Raw genomic sequence first — 22479 nt, 5'->3', positions numbered from 1 at the left:
GGGGGGTGAGGCTGAGAGACACAAGGGATGAGGCTGAGAGACAGGAGGGATGAGGCTGAGAGACACAGGGGATGAGGCTGATAGACATGGGGGTGAGAATGGCTGATAGACATGGGAGTGAGAATGAGAGACACAAAGGATGAGGCTGAGAGACACAAGGGGGATGAGGCTGAGAGACACAGGGGATGAGGCTGATAGACATGGGGGTGAGGATGGCTGATAGACATGGGGGTGAGAATGAGAGACACAAAGGATGAGGCTGAGAGACACAGGGGGGATGAGGCTGAGAGACACAGGGGATGAGGCTGAGAGATACAGGGAGTGAGGCTGAGAGACACAGGGGGTGAGGCTGAGAGATACAGTGGGAGGATGAGCCTGAGAGACAAAGTGGGTGAGGCTGAGAGACAAAGGGTGGGAATTGAACCTAAAAGGCAAAGGGAGGATTGAGGCTGAGAGACACAGAAGGGATGAGGCTGAGAGACACAGGGGGGATGAGGCTGAGAGACACAGGGTGGATGAGGCTGAGAGACACAGGTGGATGAGGCTGAGAGACACAGTGGGAGGATGAGCCTGAGAGACAAAGTGGGTGAGGCTGAGAGACAAAGGGTGGGAATTGAGGCTAAAAGACAAAGGGTAGATTGAGGCTGAGAGACACAGGGGGATAAATGAGGCTGAGACACAGGGGAGAGGCTGAGAGATATAGGGGAGATGAGTTAATAGCTGGAGATGGAGAGACAGCTTGAGCTCACAGTCGGGGATGAGACTGGAGAGATGGGGGGTGAGGCTGGAGAGACACAGGGAGATAACAGGAGGATAAGCCATTGACCGACTGGCCTGTACCTACTGGGTAGGGATGGGGAAGCCCAAAAACATATGTGCAGGGGCCCCAAGATTTCTGTTGCCAGTCCTGTTCAGGTCAAGGAAGGAATGTCTCTCTAAATGCACCTTCTCTAAATCTTGATTCTCATTTAAACAATCTAACCCTTCAAAACAAAAACTTGTTTTTGCATGTCATAGTGTGCCCAGCTCTACCCTGGCAGATGCCATCTTCCTCATGCTTTGGAAAAAAAACACATGCATGGGGCTGCATTTTTTGCGCTGTGAGGCTGCATTTTTTACTTTTTTGTGAATGGCCTTTACTGTGTCCAGATAAAAGGCACAAATTCTTGTCATACTTTACAATGTACAGAAGGGGTTTAAGTTAGCTGAACAAATGGCACCATCCAGTGACCCCCAGACTGACTCTCAAAAAAAGTGCAGGGGGGTGTGGTTAAACAAAAATAGTGCGAACAGCACAGCTCAAGACTGGGACAAATCAAGCTCCGCCTCTATGTACACCTTTCGCTCAGGCTGTCCAATCACTAATATGACATAATAAAATAACGTTAGGCTTTCTGTGAGAGTAGATTCTCATAAGCTTAATGCAATATTGTAATAACTTGGTCACAACTAGTGGGTTTAAACAAATACACAAATAAGTAAATGACAATTGTCCCAGAGTAATTGTTAGTTCGATCATTGATTAAAATGTGTAAAAAGTACTACATAATTATCCTTGGGATTAGACCTGTTTTGTACTGATTTAACACTTTAAAAGGCAAACATACATGGAAACTTTATGCCACTAATTCAGTGAATTTACATACAATAAACCAGTTCACTGTTATATAATGTGCTAGGGCTGCCAATAGTAATGGTTTCCGATATAACAGGTAGCTTTGCACCAAACCATTTACCCAGAATCCTCTGGGATTATACAATTAACTTTACCACCCTTTTACTTTCAGATTTACATTAACTTAGATTTGCCAGTCAATACTGGAGTTTTAATGTATGCGTATAAACTTAAAAATGTTTTGGCTCATCTTAGTGAATATTTAGTCCAGTTGTTTGAAAAATAAAATATTATTTATTAGGATTAATTTATTAGCATTGCATTTTGACGCAAAATTTGCAGAACCTTATGCCGCGTATCCACTAGGCGATTAAGATTTGGACGCTAATGCAATTGCTGTGGCGATACCGCAAAGCAGCTTCAGTGCGAAAATATGCTACTGCCGCAGTCGCCTGGAAAGGTATGGAGACGCCCACCGGGGCCTTCACAGATCCAAGCAAGTACGTGCGTGCAAACACGCAGCGGCGGTTGCAAAAAATGTGATAATCGACCATCTGAGAAACCCTATGGTCACGCAGAATGGCAGAGGGATCTGCGATTGCTGGTGCCATATATTCTGCATACGGGATCGCATATCCAGGGTGATACATGCCCTGAAAATGGTCACGACTTGCCCGCGTATTGCTGTCACTACCCGTAACCTCCCCGAAATGGTCCCTGAATGTCAATCACTTTGCAATTAAATTCTCACTGCTAGCAACATCGCAAATGTACCTTGGCGCGTGCTCAATGCGGCCATGGCACATGCGCAGTCGCCAATAATCACTCAACTGTATAAATTTCAGTATTGCGTCCACATCTGAAACAGGCCCTTATAGTTATAAATATGGTGGTGCCTCATTTTGGACAAAGAGGCGCAAAAATAAATTGTTGCACCTTTGTTTGTAATGTAAAGGAGGGTAAAGTTACTGTATGATTTTTGTTCAATATGGTTTATTGTGCATAATATTTGTCTGGAAAACACAAATTTTTTATTTTTTTTTTGGGGGGGGTGGGGTGCTCCTATAATTTGTTAACAGTGGATGCAGGGGAAAGATGTTTAAGAGCTAAAAAAAATTAGATTAAAAAAATTTATATTCCAAATACCCAAATGCCACGGATATATGTTTAAGAGAATTGAAGTGTTGGTCACATATAAAAATGCATAATGCAGACTACTAAATCTAAATCTGAATTTTCATGCTAGGCCAAGCTTAATGTATTGCATGCAAACTGCATTCTAAGTACTAATAGTTCATACTGTAAACATTAAGCAAACAGAGTTTAATTCAAGGCCACAATGTTTTCGTGCTTGTTTTTTTTTTTTGTTTGTTTCTGTTATTTAAATGTCCCTTCTTTGTTTCTTTGGTTGGCCGAGCTCAACTCGTAGTGTATAAATGCATAAGTTATATAATTACATAAAAATGAAAAATACCATTGACTTGTATACTTCAACCTGACGAACGCACAGCGTTCGCGACTCGAATAAAACTGGCGCCTGCTTATAAAAACACACATAAAAAAAATAGAGTTCAGGTTTTAACAAGGAGGGAACTTCTTTTATATTCAACCCAATCTCCCTCCAGTAGATAAAAAACATTGGGTATAAACTCCACCCTGAGAGCATTAGCAGTGAAATCAGAGAAGGCCTCTGTAGGATCCCACCAACAAGCATTGCTTATAACTTCAGTGCCACATTAAATTCTCATGTTACCAGGTGCAATATATTTGAAAATATGTTACACTTAGCAATAGGTACACGTGAACTGTAATACAGCATTTTTCAATTGCATTAAAAAAATTGTATCAAAATTCTGTATTCTATACGCGTATGAATGCGATTGGTCCAAAATATTACATATATGTAAATAAAAAATGAGATTTAAGATTCCCCCTTCTCTAACATCAGCCATTGCATCTCTGAAGAAAATGTAGGGTTTTATATACTGCACTTTACAAATGAGGTCCTGAATGTTCCTTTAAATATCAGACAATTCCAGTTTTATATTGTTAATTACTCTAATCTATACTATTTCCCTTTGATCACGGTATATCTTGTTCTGGATCTTGGTTTCTCCTTCTATAACACTGGTTGTGGTATTATATAATACTGTTAACATCTCTCAAGCAAGTCTCATAAAAATGTTTGTTAAATCCCCATAACGTCAAATCTTCCGTCTTTTCAATAGCTTTTAATGAGAAACAGAAGATCTCTTCTATACGTCACGCACTTGTTTCTTTCCATATTTGCATCTAAACCTTCCAGTAAAAAATTTCCTTCCAAACACGTTCTCGGTTCCACAAAATGGCTCAAACGTCTTGCTGAGATACATCAAGGAATGTAGGAAGTTTTCACAGTTTTCCGACAATTTTTATTTTTTTCCCCATCAAGTGAAATTTTGTCAAATTTTAGCCGTGATATTGTGTCATTGACACCATTCATTTTTTGTTTTATATATAAGTTCGATGATCCTGTTTCTATGTTTTTACACTTAAATACAGGTAGTTTGTTCTACAAAATATATGCTGGTAGTCTGTGTTGTCTCATATATAGTTATTTTTTTTTTTAGTTTCTATAAAAGTTTATTATTCACCACTGTTTTAAGTCATTTCTTCAAAAGGCTTCAACTAATAGCCTAAAACACATATTGGTCCAATGCTTTGATGTCATCCTATATTGCATCATAAAGCATCTGAACTTCGTTAGTAATTTTTTTCATCCCTAACCTCTACAAAAAGTCTCTTTTTTTGGCATATTCCCATTTTCATGCACCTATTATGAAAGGCACGGGTAACTCGTCATGGTCTCCTAGAAGAGTTGCTTGCAAATTATAATCCATAGTGAAGTCTTTTCTGAAGAATTAGTAGTAACTTCCAAGATGAGAAGACATATGGCTAGCCGGAAGCCGAGTGTTTGGATAAATACTTCCGGTTGGCGAATTCCAGTAGGGGTTTGGAGCTGCAAAGAAACTGGATGATGTCACGGGTAATGCTGGAGCATGAGGAGCGACAAAGTTCATCTTTTGGGGGTGTGTATGATATGAACCCATATAGGGAAGTTCAGAAGGGTATTTGTACATTGATGATTCTGGTGGGTGAGGCTGAAGGGCTTGGGCAATCCCGTGAAAGTCAAACTTGTAAGCATATCGCTTTCCATGGACTTTAGTCATAATATTTTTGTCATAGTAGTAACGGAGTGCACGGCTGAGCTTGTCATAGTTCATGTTGGGTTTGCTCTTCCTTTCCCCCCAACGTCTTGCTACCTCATCCGGATCGGTCATCTTAAACTCTCCGTTGGTTCCCTCCCAAGTGATGCAATTAGAGTTTGAACTGTCAGAGAGAAGTTCCAGGAGAAACTGCCAGAGTTGGATTTGTCCACTTCCTAAAGAGACAATGGTTGGATGGTAAAGAGAGAGAAAACATGAGATTTTTAGAATTCACATTAAAATTGATCTAAGAGCAGACTAGATGTTGTTTTTCATATTTCCCTCTCTCAGTGGCTGACAATGATATACCAAACAGTGTAAAGAGTTTCAGTGCAACATGGTAATTTCTCTGGAATACCAAACAACCAGTTCTGAGGTCAATTTTATCACCATTGTTTGGGGTTAGAGAGTTGGGCCTGTCTTTGATGTGGACTTATTTAAATTCTGCAACAGTCATTCTCTTCTCGTTCTGCTGTTAACCTGCATGAGAAATCCACTACTAATATGGAAGTACCTACAACAAAGCTAAGTTACAGAAATATGATCGTTTTTAGCTAAGGTTCTTGTAACCAAAAATTCAATGACTTTAAAATAATTATAATTTAATAAGAATTTGTATTATTTGTTTAAATGTAATTTCCTACCACTTATATATGATAAAAAATATATACTTGACATGCAAACGGCAGTACAGTAATTAATGACTAAAGTTTAACTCTGAAAAAACATTGTGACATGGTGGAGATGAAGGGGAGTTGTAATATCTTGCCTTTCCTTGAGGTTCATAAAATTACAATCAACATGGTAAACAAGTCAACACTTGGTTACCATGATGTATGTGAGTGGCTTGTATATATATATACATATATACACAGATGTGTCCTCCTACATCTATCCTCAATACGTCACGCAGCGTTATATATGCCTGGAGTGAGCGAGCCGCCAGGTCTCATGCAACTCTGCTCGCCTGGAAACTTATTTTGCAAAAAATGCATCTACATCGCAATGTGATGCGACTAGGACACACCAGGAGACTATGCTGATTAATATGATATGCGACATTTCTATATATGTGTGCAACTGAGACTGAGGACCTCATTCAGAGTCGGTCGAAGCGGCCGCACGGTTGTACGGGAAAAGGGGCCGGATATGCAAATGATTCCCTAAGTTCGGATCGGTAGCTGGCCGACCAAGGGGAGGAAGCGATCGGAATTAAAAAAAATACGCCCCCTTCTCGTACGCATTGCACGTCATCTCTGGGCATATAAGGATTAATCGAGACCATCGGGAACCATCGAAACTGGTCGTAGAGCTTAAGGTTGACCATACCCTCTCTTAAGCTCTACGATCATGTCAGTGTAAAAACCTCCCATGTCACATGTGCCATGACGCTACTTTGTTAATTATGCACTCCCATGAAACGCCGTTCGCATAATTAGGCACGCCTGCGTTCGGATCTCCACTCCCCCGTTTTCAAGCACCTTCCCCTGTTACCACCCACAAACGCCGCAATCTGTCACTCAAACTACCGACCTGGCTGTGTTCAAGGAGAGAGAAATTTCTGATCGTAGCGGCTAGTTTGCGCACGCGCATTGCGAACTGTACGTATGCGCAGTATTGTGAACATCGGTGGTGTACGACCGTGCGGCCGCTTCGACCGACTCTGAATGAGGTCCTGAACCTGGAATTTTGGTGTGGATAAAAACTGCGGCTGCTGAATCGTAGCACTTCATATGCTGATTCAGAGACTCGGTCACACACAGATATTTAAGTGTCACATATCAAATTGATCAGCACGGTCTGCTGGTGCGCCCTAGGCTTAGATGCATTTTCAGCAAAAAAAGATGCGAATAAGATGCCTGGCGGTAGCAGAGTCTCACAGGACCTGGCGACTGCAGCAAAGATGTGCGAGGACTCATCTGTACTATATGAATATTACATAGAATTGAACATTGACATAAAAACACAATGAAATCACTAAATGCACAGTACTGTATAAAGACATGTAGGGGGGAATCAAATTAGCGTGGTTCATTACCGCCGGTTAATTGTTTCCTTAGGTTAATTCAATTAGCCTAGAAGACTCTGAACTTACCGGGGGTGTGGCCTATTTGTGGGAGGTGAGGCCATGCCTCCCCTTAGAAAAAAAAAACCTGGTTGCGCTGAAGTGGGGAGCTCTGTGAGCCCCTCATCCAGGGGCAGATCCAGGGGGGCAGTGATCAGTGTGATTGCACCCCCCCACCCCCGCAGAGGAGAGGAGGCTGCTGCTGCTGCTCAGCAGCAGCAGTCTCCTTTGTCCCACTGCAGCCCAGCACACAGCAGCGAAATGGTAAATTTGCTGTGTCGTAAAAACGGATGGTAATTGAATTGCCTGAAGAAAAAAATCATGTATCATGTCGGCTTGTGCAGTCTACATGTTTTATCATATCCGCATGTTTGCAATGACGACATGTGAAATGCCGGCATGCAAACGGACAGGACGGGGAGGCAGGGCCGTAGCTAGGGTAGTGCAGCCAGTGCCATCGCACAGGGCACCACAGGTCAGGGGGTGCCATTTGGGCCTGCCAAATTTCTGTTTATTATCATACTTGCTTGTAGCTTCCTCTTATTTCATCCCCAGCATCTCCTGGCCTTTCCTATCTCTTCCCTGGCCCATCCCCATGAAGCCATGGCCCTTTTTTGGGTGCATTATGTCCCTTTGAAAAATGAGGGGGGCGCCAATGCTCTTTCTGGCACAGGGCACCAAAAAGTCTAGTTACGGCTCTGTGGGGAGGGTTAGGCTAAGGGAGGGGAGGGTCAGGGTTAGGAACTAGGGGAGAGCCACCGGAGGGGCCTCTGGATCTGCAAGAAGTCATCACCACCTGACCGTAAGACATTGCCGTATGTGCCGGACCAGTTAAGTCACCACTAGTCCTCCGGGGATGTTTTGTTGATGTTCTAATCATATCGACATTCTCATGTCAACAAAATATACCACACCAGTCAAGGTACAAAGAAACAAATATCTGATACACATTTTGTTAAATAGAAATGCTTTAGACAAGTTTTGTCTCCTTACCTGGATTGGCAAGACGGCTGCTTGTTGGGCCGAGAATTTGATAAGGATCTACAATGAGAATAAAAAAACAATAGTGAATATTTCTCTCCATATGCCAGCTCAAGGAATTGCTAAAAAATTTCCTGCACTAGTACAAAACAGGCAAACAAGCGACAATACCTGGTTTAGTGCAGAGGCTGCAAAACTCCTGCACCCAGGGGGTCATATTTTCATTCAAACTGGGAATGCAGTAACATTAAAATATGAAAATTGTGTTATTTCTAATCATAAGTTTGGGAAGAAAACCCTCCGGCCATTTCTCATTACTGCAGAGTGGTCTTGTTCATGAGTCCTTATGGGGGAAAAGTGCTCTATAAAACATTATTATTATTATTATTATTATTATTATTATTATTATTATTATTATGTTAACGCAGGCCACTCTTGGTCTGGAGTCTCTATATTATGTACTGATGTAGCTTTTCACCAGGTTCTCTGATTTCCTCTAATTCTAAACATACTTTGTAGGTGGGTTGCTTTTTGGCTTAACTGGCCCCAAGTCCATGGACTGACATGCTTAAATTTGTTTTGTTGCACAGTGCTGCTATGATAATGCTTTATAATTTCATACTTATCTCATGAAAGTATCAACCTACCTAGTTGGGGTCTTGGGTCTTCTGTTTTGGGCACTGCAGTAGGTGGCTGAGAGGCTGAAAGATAAGATTCATTGAGTCATATATAATTTATACAATTAATGAATGGTCCAAGGACTGTAGGTTGGCTGAGGAACATCCTTTCCTTCATCTGCAAGAGTTTTCAAGTCAGATGATATTGGAAGGCAGTTCTGCTTAATAGAAATATCTTAAAGGATAACTCAACCTACAGTAGAAACTCATCCATCTCCCAACTAGTAGAACTGTAGAGGTTCCATGTCATATTTTGGGATGAGTCATCCTTGCCAGAGCTATAGCGACTTCTAAACAACCAGGAACAATTCAAAGTTATTTAGAAAAAGTGGAGAAGTGCCTGTAGTAACCAATCAGCTTCTGTAATTTTTTAGACATTTCTAGATAAATGATAGCTGAAAGTTGATTGGTTGCTATAGGCAGCTTCTCCACTCTTTAGTAGGCTTGATACATCTCCCCCACAGTGTGGTATGAAGCTACACTTATGCTTGGAGTGGAACATGAAGCATCTCAGTGTTGGTGGATTGGAGATCTCCTAAATGTCAGTGCCCCTGTCATTAGACCCTCACAAGGTTCTGCTAATTGGGGAGAGGAGGGTGCTGGATAAAGGCTAGTCTTAGGCAGTGTAGCCCTTTAATGTTCTATTCACAAACATCTAATATCACATTTGGTAATATAAAATTCAAAATATATTACTTTACCTTTTGACTGGGGTGTGGGGTGGTTTGGCCATGCAGACCTTCTTGTTGGTTCATAAGGTAAATCTGCAGAGAATGTGCATATTAATTTTGTACCAACTATACTGACAGATAGTGTAGACTCATCAAACACAACTATTAGCTGGCAGAAGTGTAACCTTAGGTTATGACATCTACACAGAATGGTTGCAGCCATTTTATGGACTGGTCCAGTATTAATGAGAGTGCGTTTAAGTCCTCTTAGAACTGGTGACATAATGGAGAATGCAGCCTATAAATCCACTTGGGACCAATGATATAATGGAGAATGCAGACAATAAATCCACTTTTGACCAGTGAAATAATGGAGAATGCAGCCTATAAATCCATTTGGAACCAGTGACATAACAGACAATGCAGCTTATCAATTCACTTGCAATCAGTGACATCACTGAGAATGTAACCTATAAATGTACTTGCAATAAGTGACATCACTGAGAATGTAACCTATAAATTCACTTGCAATCAGTGACATCACTGAGAATGTAACCTATAAATTCATTTGGAATCAGTGACATCACTGAGAAAACAGACTATACTGTAAATCCACTTGGAACCAGGGACATAATGGAGAATGTAGCCTGTCCATTTGCAAAGTAAAAAACAATAGTTGTGGCTGCCATCCAAGTTCTGTTGTAGTGACTAAGGAAAGTTGAAGATTTGGGGACTCAGACTATATTGTTCTTTTCAAAATCACTTAATACTTGTCAGCTAAAGTCTCCACTTTGCAAGTAGATAGGTTAGAATCAACTTTAATATAGGTTTATTTGTCCACTAGAAGGCATGATATGACTTAAAAAAGCAGCGTATTTCTATACAGAACATTCTGGCATGTTAATTGGCTTCTAGTGAAATTTACCCGTGTCTTTGAGTACCACGGAAGAGAGTGATGCGAGAGATTAAACATTCTGGGGTCTATTTAATAATCAGTTGTTTTTCAAAGTCACTGCTTTCTGTCATTTCTATACACAGGGTTTTTAAAGGTAATAATATTGCTAGGAGTGCTTGCAATTAATATTATTGCCCTTTAAATCTCACAGCTAGAACTGCCAGAAAGCAGTGACACTTAGTAAATATAAATATACCCCTCTCTGTAAAGTGCTGTGCAATATGTTGGGATATAGAGAGTCCCAATACAACAATAATATTTTTTCTTCTGTGATTTAACTTTTTGATCACTTTACAATTTAGAAATTTCATGCAAATACCACAATAAAAATATAACACATACCTGGTCTGTTGCTGATTCTCTGAGTTGCTTCTGGATACACTGACGTGTTTGGGAATATAAATGTTGCACCTCCTACAGAAAATGACAACATTAACAAAGAGGAACTATGCATCGAATATTCAAATTTTCAAACAAAGTATTAATTTGCCATGCCTTATACATATATGTCATTATTTAATCACCATATTATTGCATATCAGAATATTCTATTTATTATTTGCAACAATTTTATAGAGACAAAAAAATAAATCTACACTTTGATAAATTTACTAATTTGCAAAGTACAAGAGAACTTTAACATATTTTATACAGTAAATTTATAAAATAAATACTATTTTTCTGACACATTTTTAGAAAATTGTAAAAGATTCTTCAAATGTGAACAAAGTGTCTATAACAAGAGAAGTTGAGAAAGCATAATAAAGGTTATTTCTAATTGGACAAAAAAGTGAAGAGCCACAGTCAAGAAGACTTCCTCTTAGGTCACACAGTTAAGGAAGTTTTATGGTGACACATGATGTTTATGATGTTCCTTAAAATGGGATGAGCTGGAAACAAATGGGAGAATAGGGGCTTTACATGAAGATTAGGTGGAATAATATAGCAGAATGTCCATGCATATGTTCAGTAGAAACAAGATTTTTTTTCTGGATAGTGCACATTTTTCGAAGCCTCTGTTTTAGCAGCTATGCTTAAAACTTAAAATGATGAATGTGGTGGTAACTGTGAGCTACCCATTACTTTAATTTATTTGCAGAAACACATTATTAAGTTCAACCACTGTATATAAAATATCAAAATGTAAAGTTAAATAACTTTAACAAAAAGGAATGCCAATGTCCCCATAATGTTGTGAGATATTTAAGATATTTATGAGTTCCTAATAGGCATATTTGGAGGTGAAGAAAATTAAAGTTGCTATTTAAAAAAAAAAAAGGTGTAATCACAAAGTACAGTACATATTGTGCTCCATATGTTCTGGTGTGACAGGTTTCCTATGAATTTCTCTGCTATGAAAAAGGACAAATTATCCCAGATATATCTATTTCACTTTCAGTAACATTAATACAGTACTTAATAAGTAATTTTATTTATATTAAAATGAAAAAGAAAAAAATAATCACACAAGAGCAATTGGTGTTCAATTTTAACAGACAGTGAGAATAATCAGATATATTTATTGTTAAAATGATTAGATTATTTTATGACACACTAAATTGGGCAATTAAATAAAACATTTGAATAAAATATTTTAATATACCTTTTGATAATTAAGCATTTTGTACTCAAAATTTGACAAAAATTCATGAAAAATTTTGAGTGCTAACTTAGTTTAAATAACAAATAAAATTGTAACAGAAAAATGTAACAATATAAATTTTGTTTTAATCCAACAGACTCACAGAACTGGCAATGGTGCCTTTATTACCTGTGTTTCTAGCATGCATTAATCGTGGCGAGTTTTGTAAGGCCTTATCAACATCATCTGAAGTCAAATGTGGAAGAGGAGCTACAAAACAAAACAAAGCAACACCAAATTGAAAAAATAAAATTGAGAGGTCTTAAAGGTCAGCTAGAAGTTTGAAAATTCAATAATTTATTTTTAGGATTTTTTAATGCAAAATTTTGGAGATTATCATGTTATCATAAATTATTAGTTCCTTATTTTGAAAGAACAGTGTTGGAAGATTCAAAGGGGTCAATCCATTTAGGGGCAATGTTTTTGCCCCTGCGAGTAAGTGCCGCTGTATGCCGCACTTACTTTACCTCCGGACTCGCACAATTCTGCTCACAGTCCCATAGGGCTGCAAGTAAATAAGTGCAAGTCCAGAGTGAGATCGTGCCACAAGGAGGTGAATTGCAATGCTATTGCAGGAATTTCTATGTCATTCCTTCGACGATTTGCGCCTTTGCTCCTAATTGGATTGACTCCATATTATATTACATAGACATCCAAAAAGTATTATGAGATTTGGATGATCTAATAAATGATTTGCTCTTTAAAATTGCTATTCTCAATATTGTATTAGGATAACTACAATGTCAATCTCTACTCTCTCTGTATGATTATTATTAATAATGTTATTATTAATACTATTTTATTATTATTATCATTAATATTAATAATAAAAGTTTTTTTTTCAAAAATATTTTATTGGAGAACCTCATATTACTTTTATATAACGAAAAATAAACGTATTTCCAGCAGTACTTAATCTAAAAAAATAATTACATTCACATATGTGACAAAATAAACAAACAAAAAGAGTGAGAGAGTTGCACGCAACTTGACAAATCATGTAGGAGCATATATGGTTTAAAAGAAGATATATTTGGAGAGATGAAGAGCAAATAATTTAGAATGGGGGACAGCCCAAGGAAAGCATTTCTAAATTGTACCATGATGTTAACACAACAGCTTTGCGGAGGGTTCACTTCACATGTGAAGGTAAAGTATGTACATACGGCAGCCATACTGCAAAAAAATTATCCACTCTTTTTTCTTTATTAATCGACATTTCAAGTCAATCCATATAGAATAAGTAGGAAATTCATGGCATTAACAAAGTTAGGTTCAAAATGTCTGAGTAGACCCATTTGGAAAGAACTGTTTTCTTTCCTGCCGCAGCAATTTTGGCCAATAAAATTCAGTGGTCCACGGAAAGTCTAACCTGTCGGGGAGTCAGTGAGATGTCCCAAAAGGCCCATTCAGAGGAGATAGCAAAAGAGATGCCCAGGATATCCTTAATATATTTGTGAACAAGGGTCCAACTCGGGTGTCTGACATTTAAAACAATTATAGTCAGACAATACACCCACCAAACAATGTAATTTAGGAGTGATATAAGCATGGTTTAGTAGCTTCTCATGCATTTCCTCATGGGAGGCAAAATTAGAGTTTTATTGAGGCGTGTAAAGGCAGTGAGTATGGTTTGGAGAGGTGTGGTAGGAAAATCAATTGCCCATTTGGCAATAACAGTCTGCAGCTTATCTATAATGATTGAGCACTTAATATGTGTATACAAAAGGGAGGTAGAACAACCCCACCCAGAGCAGCGGCGCAGCACATTATCCAGCAAAAAAGTTTATTTTTAAAATTAATAATACAGCTATGATTAATATTTAATACAAGTATTATTACTACTACTATTAATAATACTATTGTTACTACTGTTAACATTGATGATAATAAATATATAGTACAATTTAGACCTAATTATTTGTTCACTGAATATAATTAGTACTTTTTTATGTATTTTATTGTTTTTACTGAGTAATATAGTATTAAATAAATGATCCTCAAGGTGTAGGTAATTTTAGTTAAAAGTCTTAAATTGTTATTTAGTTATAATTAGTTTTTAATATTTGTAATAATGAATTATCTTTTACTTTTAAAGCAATAAATACATAATTACATGTTATTTCTTACCTATCATATCATTATTGATATATATTAGATTATTTACAAAATGTAAGGCATACTTTTGGGATTTACCACCACATAATAATCAGCAAGTTCATTACCGCTATTTCACACATGGCCTTTCTGGATGTAATGCTACAATCAGGTGTAATCTGAATTTTAAATCTAAAAAAAAACCTTCTGTGACCTCTGTTCAAAAATTTTTTGTTCCAAAGCTGAATTCTATATTCACAAAAATAGTGCTGTGTCTTATTGCAATAGATCATATTCACTGTTTTGATTCTGTAAGTAAAGCATATTGTTACATATTTTCATCAAATGTTAGCTGTTTAATCAGGCTTTGGTATATGCATTGATTTATGTATGCAGATCCTCAACCATTTAAAGGTAAATAAATACTATAATATGGTATTAAATAATGTTAGATATGAAAGCCCCATTTTGTTGTACAAAATGACAGCAATATCTAAAGACAACATAAACTATCTAGAATACAATGATTTCAGAAATATACACATATATTATAAAATAAAATTCTGTTTTATTATAAAAATAAAGTAACAAAGCAAATATATAATGATAAGAAAAATGCGTTACAATAAGTTACTGACTTACTTTCTCTGAGGTAGTGAAGATGTGAGAGAAGGATATCTGCATTGTAGCTTGGGGTTAGCCGGTGGAAATCCTCTTTGGTCATTTTGCATAGCTCTTTCCCATCAATATTTTGGAAAAGCATCACATCAACATCTGGCAGTCCATATTCTTTAATTGCCCATTCCAGCCATTGTCGTACATGATCTGTGCTCCACAAGGTAGGGTCTAAAATGGAATAAAATATAGTAATAACACCAATAATTAGGACACAAAGCTTTAAAAATTTTAATGTATAAACTTGATTTTGCATAGAGACATGCTGCTATGTTCTGATTGGCTGAGGGAAATCTAGAACTGTGAATGCTGCACTAGGATTTAAGTTGTTCTAACTTTGGGACTGTTCTAATTCTCTAATTGGCTACAGGTTGGTCTAGCGCTACAAATGTTCTTTTCCCCTGATTTACTATAAGTTGGCTTTGTGACCTTTACAGATGTGTCCTCTTACACCCTTGCCCGCAGCAGCCTACGCTACGGTTCGCTATGGCGCGCACACTGTGATCGCACCATGCAATCCTATGGAATCGCGGTTGCGAATGCAGTGCGCGTATCCGCTTGCGGGTGCACATGCACCAAAGATGCAGTTGGACACATCTGTACATTGTTCATGTTAGTTATACCCTTTAAAGCTACATAAATCTTATAATGAATTATTTGGGTGAAGGTTAGTTCTAAAATGCTTAAACATGGATAATATTGAGTAAGAGAAGTAAATACATTATGAGCTCACACCCGAGTAAAACATTCCTAAAATGCAAGTGAACAAAATAAAATGGTATTTAGTATAAATGTGGCAACATTTAAAGACAATGGACCTTTGTTCAATGCTTTTCAATATGAAGAGAGAATCTCCATTCTCTACTTTGAAAATCTACAGAGGAAGTCTCATTCTTGCTGATTTCCTTCAGGACGTCCTGTTACAGAAACATATGTTGTTGTTGTTTTCTTAGTTCAGGATTTCTCTATAGATTAATGACCAGCACTTACAGATTTGTTCCCCTAATTGTCTGGTAGCAAACCTGCCAGCCATTGTATATTACTGTCATTTCTTATGACATTTGTAAGGTTAAACTAAAACACCAACATGCTTATTATCTAGAGCAGTGACGGACGGTGTACACCTAATTGTACTGGTTATGGAGCCGGTTGACAATATAACCGATTCTCTGCGGGCAGCCTATGACAACTGGGACCCCCATATAACATCCAGTTTGCTCAGACTGTAGTCCCCTCCCTTTGCTTCAATTAATGGGAACCTCTTTCTATTACTCTTTTAATTCCAAGTTCACCTGGAATCTAGGTTATAAAACAATAGATAGACGAAATGACAGAATTCCCATGGCACAGAGGCCCTGATTCAGAGCCGGATGCTCTGACAGAGCGCTCGCTCTGAATCAGGGCCGTTCTTCTGAATTTTTACAGCGGCCTCCTGGCCGCTCGTATAGCTGTGGGTGACCACCCACAGCTATAGCGAGCGGCCAGGAAGATGGTCGTGATGGTCCAGACCATCGCGACCATCGGGCTTGCGACGAGACCCTTGTGGTAGGGTCTCGTTGCCGCAAGCCCTGGAGTGCTTTTGGCTCTATCAGAGCCGAAAGCACTCCCACTGACATCACTTGTGATGTCAGTGGGGCCGGCCCCAGACGGTGGGTGTTACCATGGGAACGCCTCTGTCTGGGCAGCCACGCCCCCCGGCACGCCCACCAAAAGGGGGGGTGCTGTCACTCAACATCGACAGCACGCCCCCTTTGTAGCGAGACCCATAGCGACAGCTTGCCCGTCTCTATCTGGGTCTCGCGCATGCGCACGACGGAGCCGGGTCCCTTGTGCGCATGCGCACTGGGCCAACATCGACCCGCTTGTGAGCGCTCAGCGCTCGCGAGCGGGTCTGAATTAGGCACAGAGGCCCTGATTCAGAGCTGGACGCTCTGAAAGAGTGCTTGCTCTGAATCAAGGCAGATTTTTTTTTTGTGCGGCCTCCTGGCCGCTCGCATAGCTGTGGGTGACCACCCACAGCTATAGCAAGCGGCCAGGTTGATGATCGCGATGGTCAACCATCGCGACCATCGGGCTTGCGATGAGACCCTTGTGGTAGGGTCTCGTGGCCGCAAGCCCCAGAGAGATTTCGGCTCTAACAGAGCCGGAAACTCTCCACTGACGTCACTTGTGATGTCAGTGGGGCCGCCCCCAAACAGCAGGCGTTCATATGGGAACGCCTCCATTTGGGCAGCCACTCCCCCGGTCCACCCACCAAAGGGGGCGAGGTGTCATTCAACATCGACAGCTCGCCCCCTTTGGTGCGAGACCCGGAGCTACGGATTACCCGTCGCTAGCCGGGTCTCGTGCATGCGCACGATGGAGCCGGCTCTGTAGTGCGCATGCGCTGTGGGCCACCATCGACCCAGTTGCGGGCGCTCAGCACTTGCGATCGGGTCTGAATCAGGCCCAGAGGTCCCTATTATTAGCAGGTTGGTAGAGGAGTGTCCATGGTTTATGTCAAGTTATCAATTCATGACACCTTTCAGCTGCTACATACTGTAAGTTGTAGACAACATTAAAATTTGCTTCAAAAAATATATACTGTATACTGTATATATATATATATATATATATATATATATACAGTATACAGTATATATTTTTTGATATATATTATATATATATATATTATATATATATATATATATATATATATAACCTTCTGGTTGTTATTATTATTACTTTCCTTCAAGAGATTTAGCAGAAGATCCCAAAATTTATCATTATCTGCAGGACATGATGGCAAAGCATTGGGACGTGATTTAGCGTAAATTTATCAAGGACTGGCTCTTTTCCTGCTGTATGCTCTCATCTTTTCAGAATTGCCTATAACAAATGTGGTACACAGCATTGCAGCTACTGAGAAAGGTCTTCTTAATCATCTGAACACTTGGAAGTGGTGAACCACAATCATACTCTTATTTTCTTAGTATGTCAGTATGTTCTGGTGCAGGGTGCATGCTCAGATGGGCCCTGACTGGCCAGCAATGCAGTAAATCTATGCTGCTGGCCAGTACCGTAGGGTAGCTGAGGATTGCACATTCCTCCCTGGTGCTTTAGTTTTGAAAAACTCCCAAAAGATTTCCTGTCGCCACAGTGAGCAGAGACAGAAAATCTGTCTTTTCTGGACTGTTAGATAAATTGGCCCCTATGAGCTCTTCATGGATAAATATACTAATAGAGGTGGGGACACACACAGGTATGTAGTCGGGATGCAGACGCTCTAAATGCCGACCGTCGGCATCCTGACTGTCTAATCCCGGCAAGGGTCCAATGACGCCTGTCATTAGGGGCTCCCGGGGAGGACTTAGGATTAGGCACCTCCCCGGGAGGGTTAGGGTTAGGCAAGAGGAAGGCACCCCCAAAGGGGGGGGGGGGTAGGGTTAGGCACCTAGAGGGGGGTTAGGGTTAGGCACTTGGGGGGGAGGTTAGGGTTAGGCAACCCTAAGGGAGGGTTAGGGGCGGGGTTAGGTTAGTACTTACCTTAGCTGCTGTCAGGATCTTAAATGGTGCTGGTCTTCCGGCGTCGGGACTTGAACCGCTGGACATGCGTGTGGTGGTAAATCATACTGATCCCCTCACACATAGCAAACCACTTCACTATGTTACCATGTTTTGTGAAATCTTAAAACAGGATTGTACCAAGCATAATACTGCAATAAGTTATATATGTCAAAATTGCACACTGAGCATGGCACAAGCAGTAGCTCTGTGCTAGAACAGCCAATCAGATACTGCTCGTTCATACTGGGATGTGTAGTCTGTTCACAGCTAGATAGTCTTCAACTGGTCTTGGCCAATGTATTGTAGAAAACCCGTAAGCAAAAAGCTGGAGATTATACTGGCAATAGCTGAAGGACAATAGGTTACCTAAGCCCGGTTTACTGGAAAACAATCTAGTGAAAACAAGTTTGTGATCTAGTTTTTTTGTAAAGCAAATGCGATCACTTTTACCATCTTTTTAAATGAGCATTTATAGTGTTAATATATTGTGTAATTACGTTAATGGTGCTAAGATAAATATAAATATAAATGTTATCATATGACTAAAAGCTCTTGCGACTGCAAATGCTATTTTCAGTTTGGGATAACTTCCGAGCTGCCAAAGTTCATAATATTTATTTTGCAGCCTTGAAATGATTAGTTATATGTATTTACATAGTTTATAGACTTTTAAAGTCAATCTGGACAATTAGCAATCCAGGAAAATATGCACTTGGCTGTGCTGGTGATCCTGTCCTTTGCTGAGCAAGCAAAGTCTAGGCAGCGGAATTGTACAACACCTGGATGTCAGACAGCTGCCTAGCTGCGCCCAGTGCTTCTAGAACACAAAATGTCCTGTGTTCATTAACAAAAAATAAATATCTCCAACACGTTGGAAACCACCAAGAGTAATCACGTTCACAATGGTATGTAGTAATGTTGGAATCATTCACTTCTTGACATACAATTACATTTTATCTTAATTAATAGAACTCTTGCTGGCCCTACTATGTTATACAAACAATTTAGCCAAATAGAATTCCAGCAGGCGGTAATGTATATTTAGGATAAATTCTTCCTACCAAAGTGTCTGTAGAGCAACTGAACATACTGTACAAATATAATAATTTTTATAAAATATATGTTTACAAAGTTTCTGAGATCAATATTGCCTGCACGGCGAGATTGTTTAACTGAAAGCGTACTTCTTATTTTTGTTTCTGATTAGGAAAAGTGTCTGAACTCAGCAAGGGGTGTCTGGTGGGGAGGAGAGGCTTAGGGTGGGTACACACCTAAACGACCAGCAATTGTGCTGATGTTCAGGACAATTTGCCTTCACCCTGGACATCGATTGCCGGTACACACTTAAAAAATTGAATGAACGACGGAACGATCACTGGGCCTGATTCAGATTTGGGAATAGAGGGGGAGATGTATCATCGGCGACATCGCCGATGCGGTACATCCCCCCCGACTTCGTGTACATACCGCGGTTAATTACCGCGGTATGTACCAAGAATATCGCAAAGAACAGCTCTCTCTATGAGAGCTGTCCTTTGCGATGCTGCCGGGCCGAGGGGGCATGCGTAGAAGGACGCGGCCCGCGGGGGCTCATGGGAGGGATCCGTCCGGATCCCTCCCAGCCCCGAGCGTCGCGCTAAGAAGCCCATAGGCTTCTATTGGGTAATACCACCTGAAGGTGGTGTTACCTAGCAACGCGAAGCAGCAGAATGCAGAGCATTCTGCTGCTTAATACATACAGGGAATGTGGTAAAACCCCCGACAACTGCATTTTTGGGGGTTTTACCGCATCTCCCCCAGAGTGAAAAATCTCTCTCAACTGATCACCTTGGTGAGACCATGCTGCACTGCAGGTGGGGCAGATTTATACTGTGCAGGGAGATTTAGAGTTGGGAGGGAGGCGTCAAAACTGAAATCTAAATTGTAGAGTAATAATAAAGCTGTGCAGTATTTGTGGGCTACATGTAAAAGAAACCAGTATTTACCCTACATGCAAATTTTTTTTAATATATTTACACCTATTGTACACAGTTAAGTGCTATCTCTCTCTCTCTATTCCCAACTCTGAATCAGGCCCACTGTTCCATCCTTCATTAATATGTACAGCCTCACATGCGACATCGTGTGATTGCAGTGTGGCCAATCACACAAAATCACATGCGACCGCGGGAGCGTGCCACACTGCACGATATGCCCGATTTGACGTTCCGATTTGGCCAAATTGCCACGATATCGTTCAGGTGTGCACCCAGCCTTGGGAATAATAAAATCGCTCGGGCAATTTGCTGTTGCTCAGCAACTGAACGGGTCGGAGTTATCATGGTACAAAGTGATGGTGGAAATTTAAGTTGGTCAGAACTTACTTCTAATACTTTCTATTTAGTGATGCAAAACTTGTTGGGTTATAGCTTTTACAATTCGCTATTATTGCTGTCAAGATGTGATGTTGGAAATCAATTCTCAGACTAAAGAAAAATGTGTTACAGCTGTGTATAATAAACCGGAGTGTTACACAAGCCTTTACTCCAGATTTTGTGCCAATGCAGGCCTCTTTGTCTGCTTTTATTTACCTTAATGCAACGAGCCATTTTTTTTCTTTTAGGAAAATTAAAGGTCATAGGGGAGCGTTATATAAAGAAGGAACTGACCGTCCATGACAACAAGGCATTGGACAGCTCAGCCAGTTACAGGTACCTCTTGGATATATATTGAAATCACATTAAGGGGGGAATTCAATTAGAATTTGGACTTTTTTGTAATTTTAATTTCACGCAATTCAATTACAGCCCGTTTTTTTTGTGCAAAAAATGATCTCTAATCGCACGAAGACACATAGAATCCGTGAAAAGGTCATGACCTATGTGTTTTCCCGCCGCTATCACGATAACTGAGCTGGTTATCAGGTTTTTTGTTCGCCCTGCGTCAGGCAGGTGAAAGAAAAAACCCTGGTGACTGCCGGATTTGTGGCTAATTGAATAGCCCCCGGGGGATCAATTAGCTGCAGTAAATTAGAGCGGCTATTTGAATTCCCCCATACTAGGTAAATGCAACATCCTTATATTGTGAGTATGACATTCAAGAACTATAAAGGCAAGAAAAATAGCTCAGTTGGTATTTAAAAAATAAAAATAAAGCTAAATGCAAATGGGGCGCACTGCAATGGATCTTCTCCTGCATCCAGTCAGCTGCACAGCTGCACTGCCCCTCTCCATGCACATGTGCAAGTAACTCTCATCACTATCAGAGTGCATTTGTAGTACCAGCCCTATAACTGATGAAAGCAGGGACCTCAAGGGGGAGGGGCTTGTTGGTGGGGCCCGGCGGGGGGCCCGGATCAGCTGCTTTGCAGCACAGCACATAAGATTTTATTATTATTTATTTCAGAAGGGGGGGTGTAGCCACACCTAACCGATTTGCCCACACACCCCAGTACCCGAGGCCCGTTCAGCTCTCTGCGGCCCTGGCACAAGAGACCTTATTGAAATTAGATGGATCTCTGCATACACATGGCCATGACCTACCCTCTAAATACTCATCCTACGTGCCCATGCCCAGTGTCTGCCCAGTTGCACTTGTTCAGCTGCAAGGGGAAATGTAAGCTCCTACGAGCAGGGCCCTCTACCCTCTTGTACTTCTCCCTACTTTAGTTTCATCTACTTCTTACTCACCACTAGGGCACCTAACACTTGGCTGCTTATGCTCTGTTGCTTATCTGGATGTTATGGTCGCTAATGTAGCAATGTATATTATCCATGTCCTGGTCCTGTAGTGTATTGTTCTGTAAGTCGCTTGTCTATGTACTCTGTAAGGCGCTGCGGAACATTTGTGGCGCCATATAAATAAATGATAATAATAATAATAAGTCCCAGAATTGGCCATAGTTATTCGAAGCTACGTATGTTCCGCTATGGAGCATGAGTAGTATTAAAATATCACAGAGCTGTCCAGAAATCCGGCTTGAGCATAAAAGCGGGACAAAGTGCTGGCTCCATTCCAGATAGTTTCAGAACGCTGGTGGGCTGCAAGCTAAGCTGGCTATACGATGGGAGGAAAGCAATACGTGTGCCCCAAACCACTCCATACTGTATCTACCAGCACTTCTGAGATGTCTTACCGGCTGGCACAATTACTCTTCGTTCATTGGTTGTCATATTGGGGGGTGGGATGTGTTTTTCTTCTATGTAGCTGCTGTAATTCATTCCAATATTCTCTGATCCACTGCTCATCTTGCCCCCTTTGGCGATGCTGCAGTCATCCGGGGAATTCCTAAAGGAGGACAAAGATTTATAAATAATGAATATACACAAGCT

General features: G+C 40.3%; 1 protein-coding gene across 5 annotated transcripts in view; it reads right to left on the bottom strand.

Moving 5' to 3' along the window:
- Positions 1–372: 372 nt before the first annotated feature.
- ERG (ETS transcription factor ERG) overlaps positions 373–22479 on the bottom strand; it is a 360355-nt gene continuing 338248 nt past the window's right edge. For 4 of the 5 annotated variants that reach the window (XM_088443146.1, XM_088443147.1, XM_088443144.1 and 1 more), the window contains 8 exons: positions 22284–22435; positions 14591–14794; positions 11981–12061; positions 10552–10623; positions 9285–9347; positions 8554–8607; positions 7919–7966; positions 373–5036 (listed from right to left, as the gene is read on the bottom strand). In XM_088443146.1, the coding sequence (XP_088299272.1) occupies positions 4516–5036; positions 7919–7966; positions 8554–8607; positions 9285–9347; positions 10552–10623; positions 11981–12061; positions 14591–14794; positions 22284–22435 (1195 nt within the window). In that variant the 3' untranslated portion in view covers positions 373–4515. The remainder of the gene's footprint in view (positions 5037–7918; positions 7967–8553; positions 8608–9284; positions 9348–10551; positions 10624–11980; positions 12062–14590; positions 14795–22283; positions 22436–22479) is intronic. The other variant, XM_088443148.1, reaches the window with a different exon arrangement.

The sequence above is a fragment of the Taudactylus pleione genome, unplaced genomic scaffold (genome assembly GCF_031769625.1).
Source record: "Taudactylus pleione unplaced genomic scaffold, aTauple2 ptg000327l, whole genome shotgun sequence".
Taxonomy (NCBI): Eukaryota; Metazoa; Chordata; class Amphibia; order Anura; family Myobatrachidae; genus Taudactylus; species Taudactylus pleione.
The sequence above is the reverse complement of the archived record's forward strand: the minus strand, read 5'-3'. Positions and strand labels throughout refer to the sequence as shown.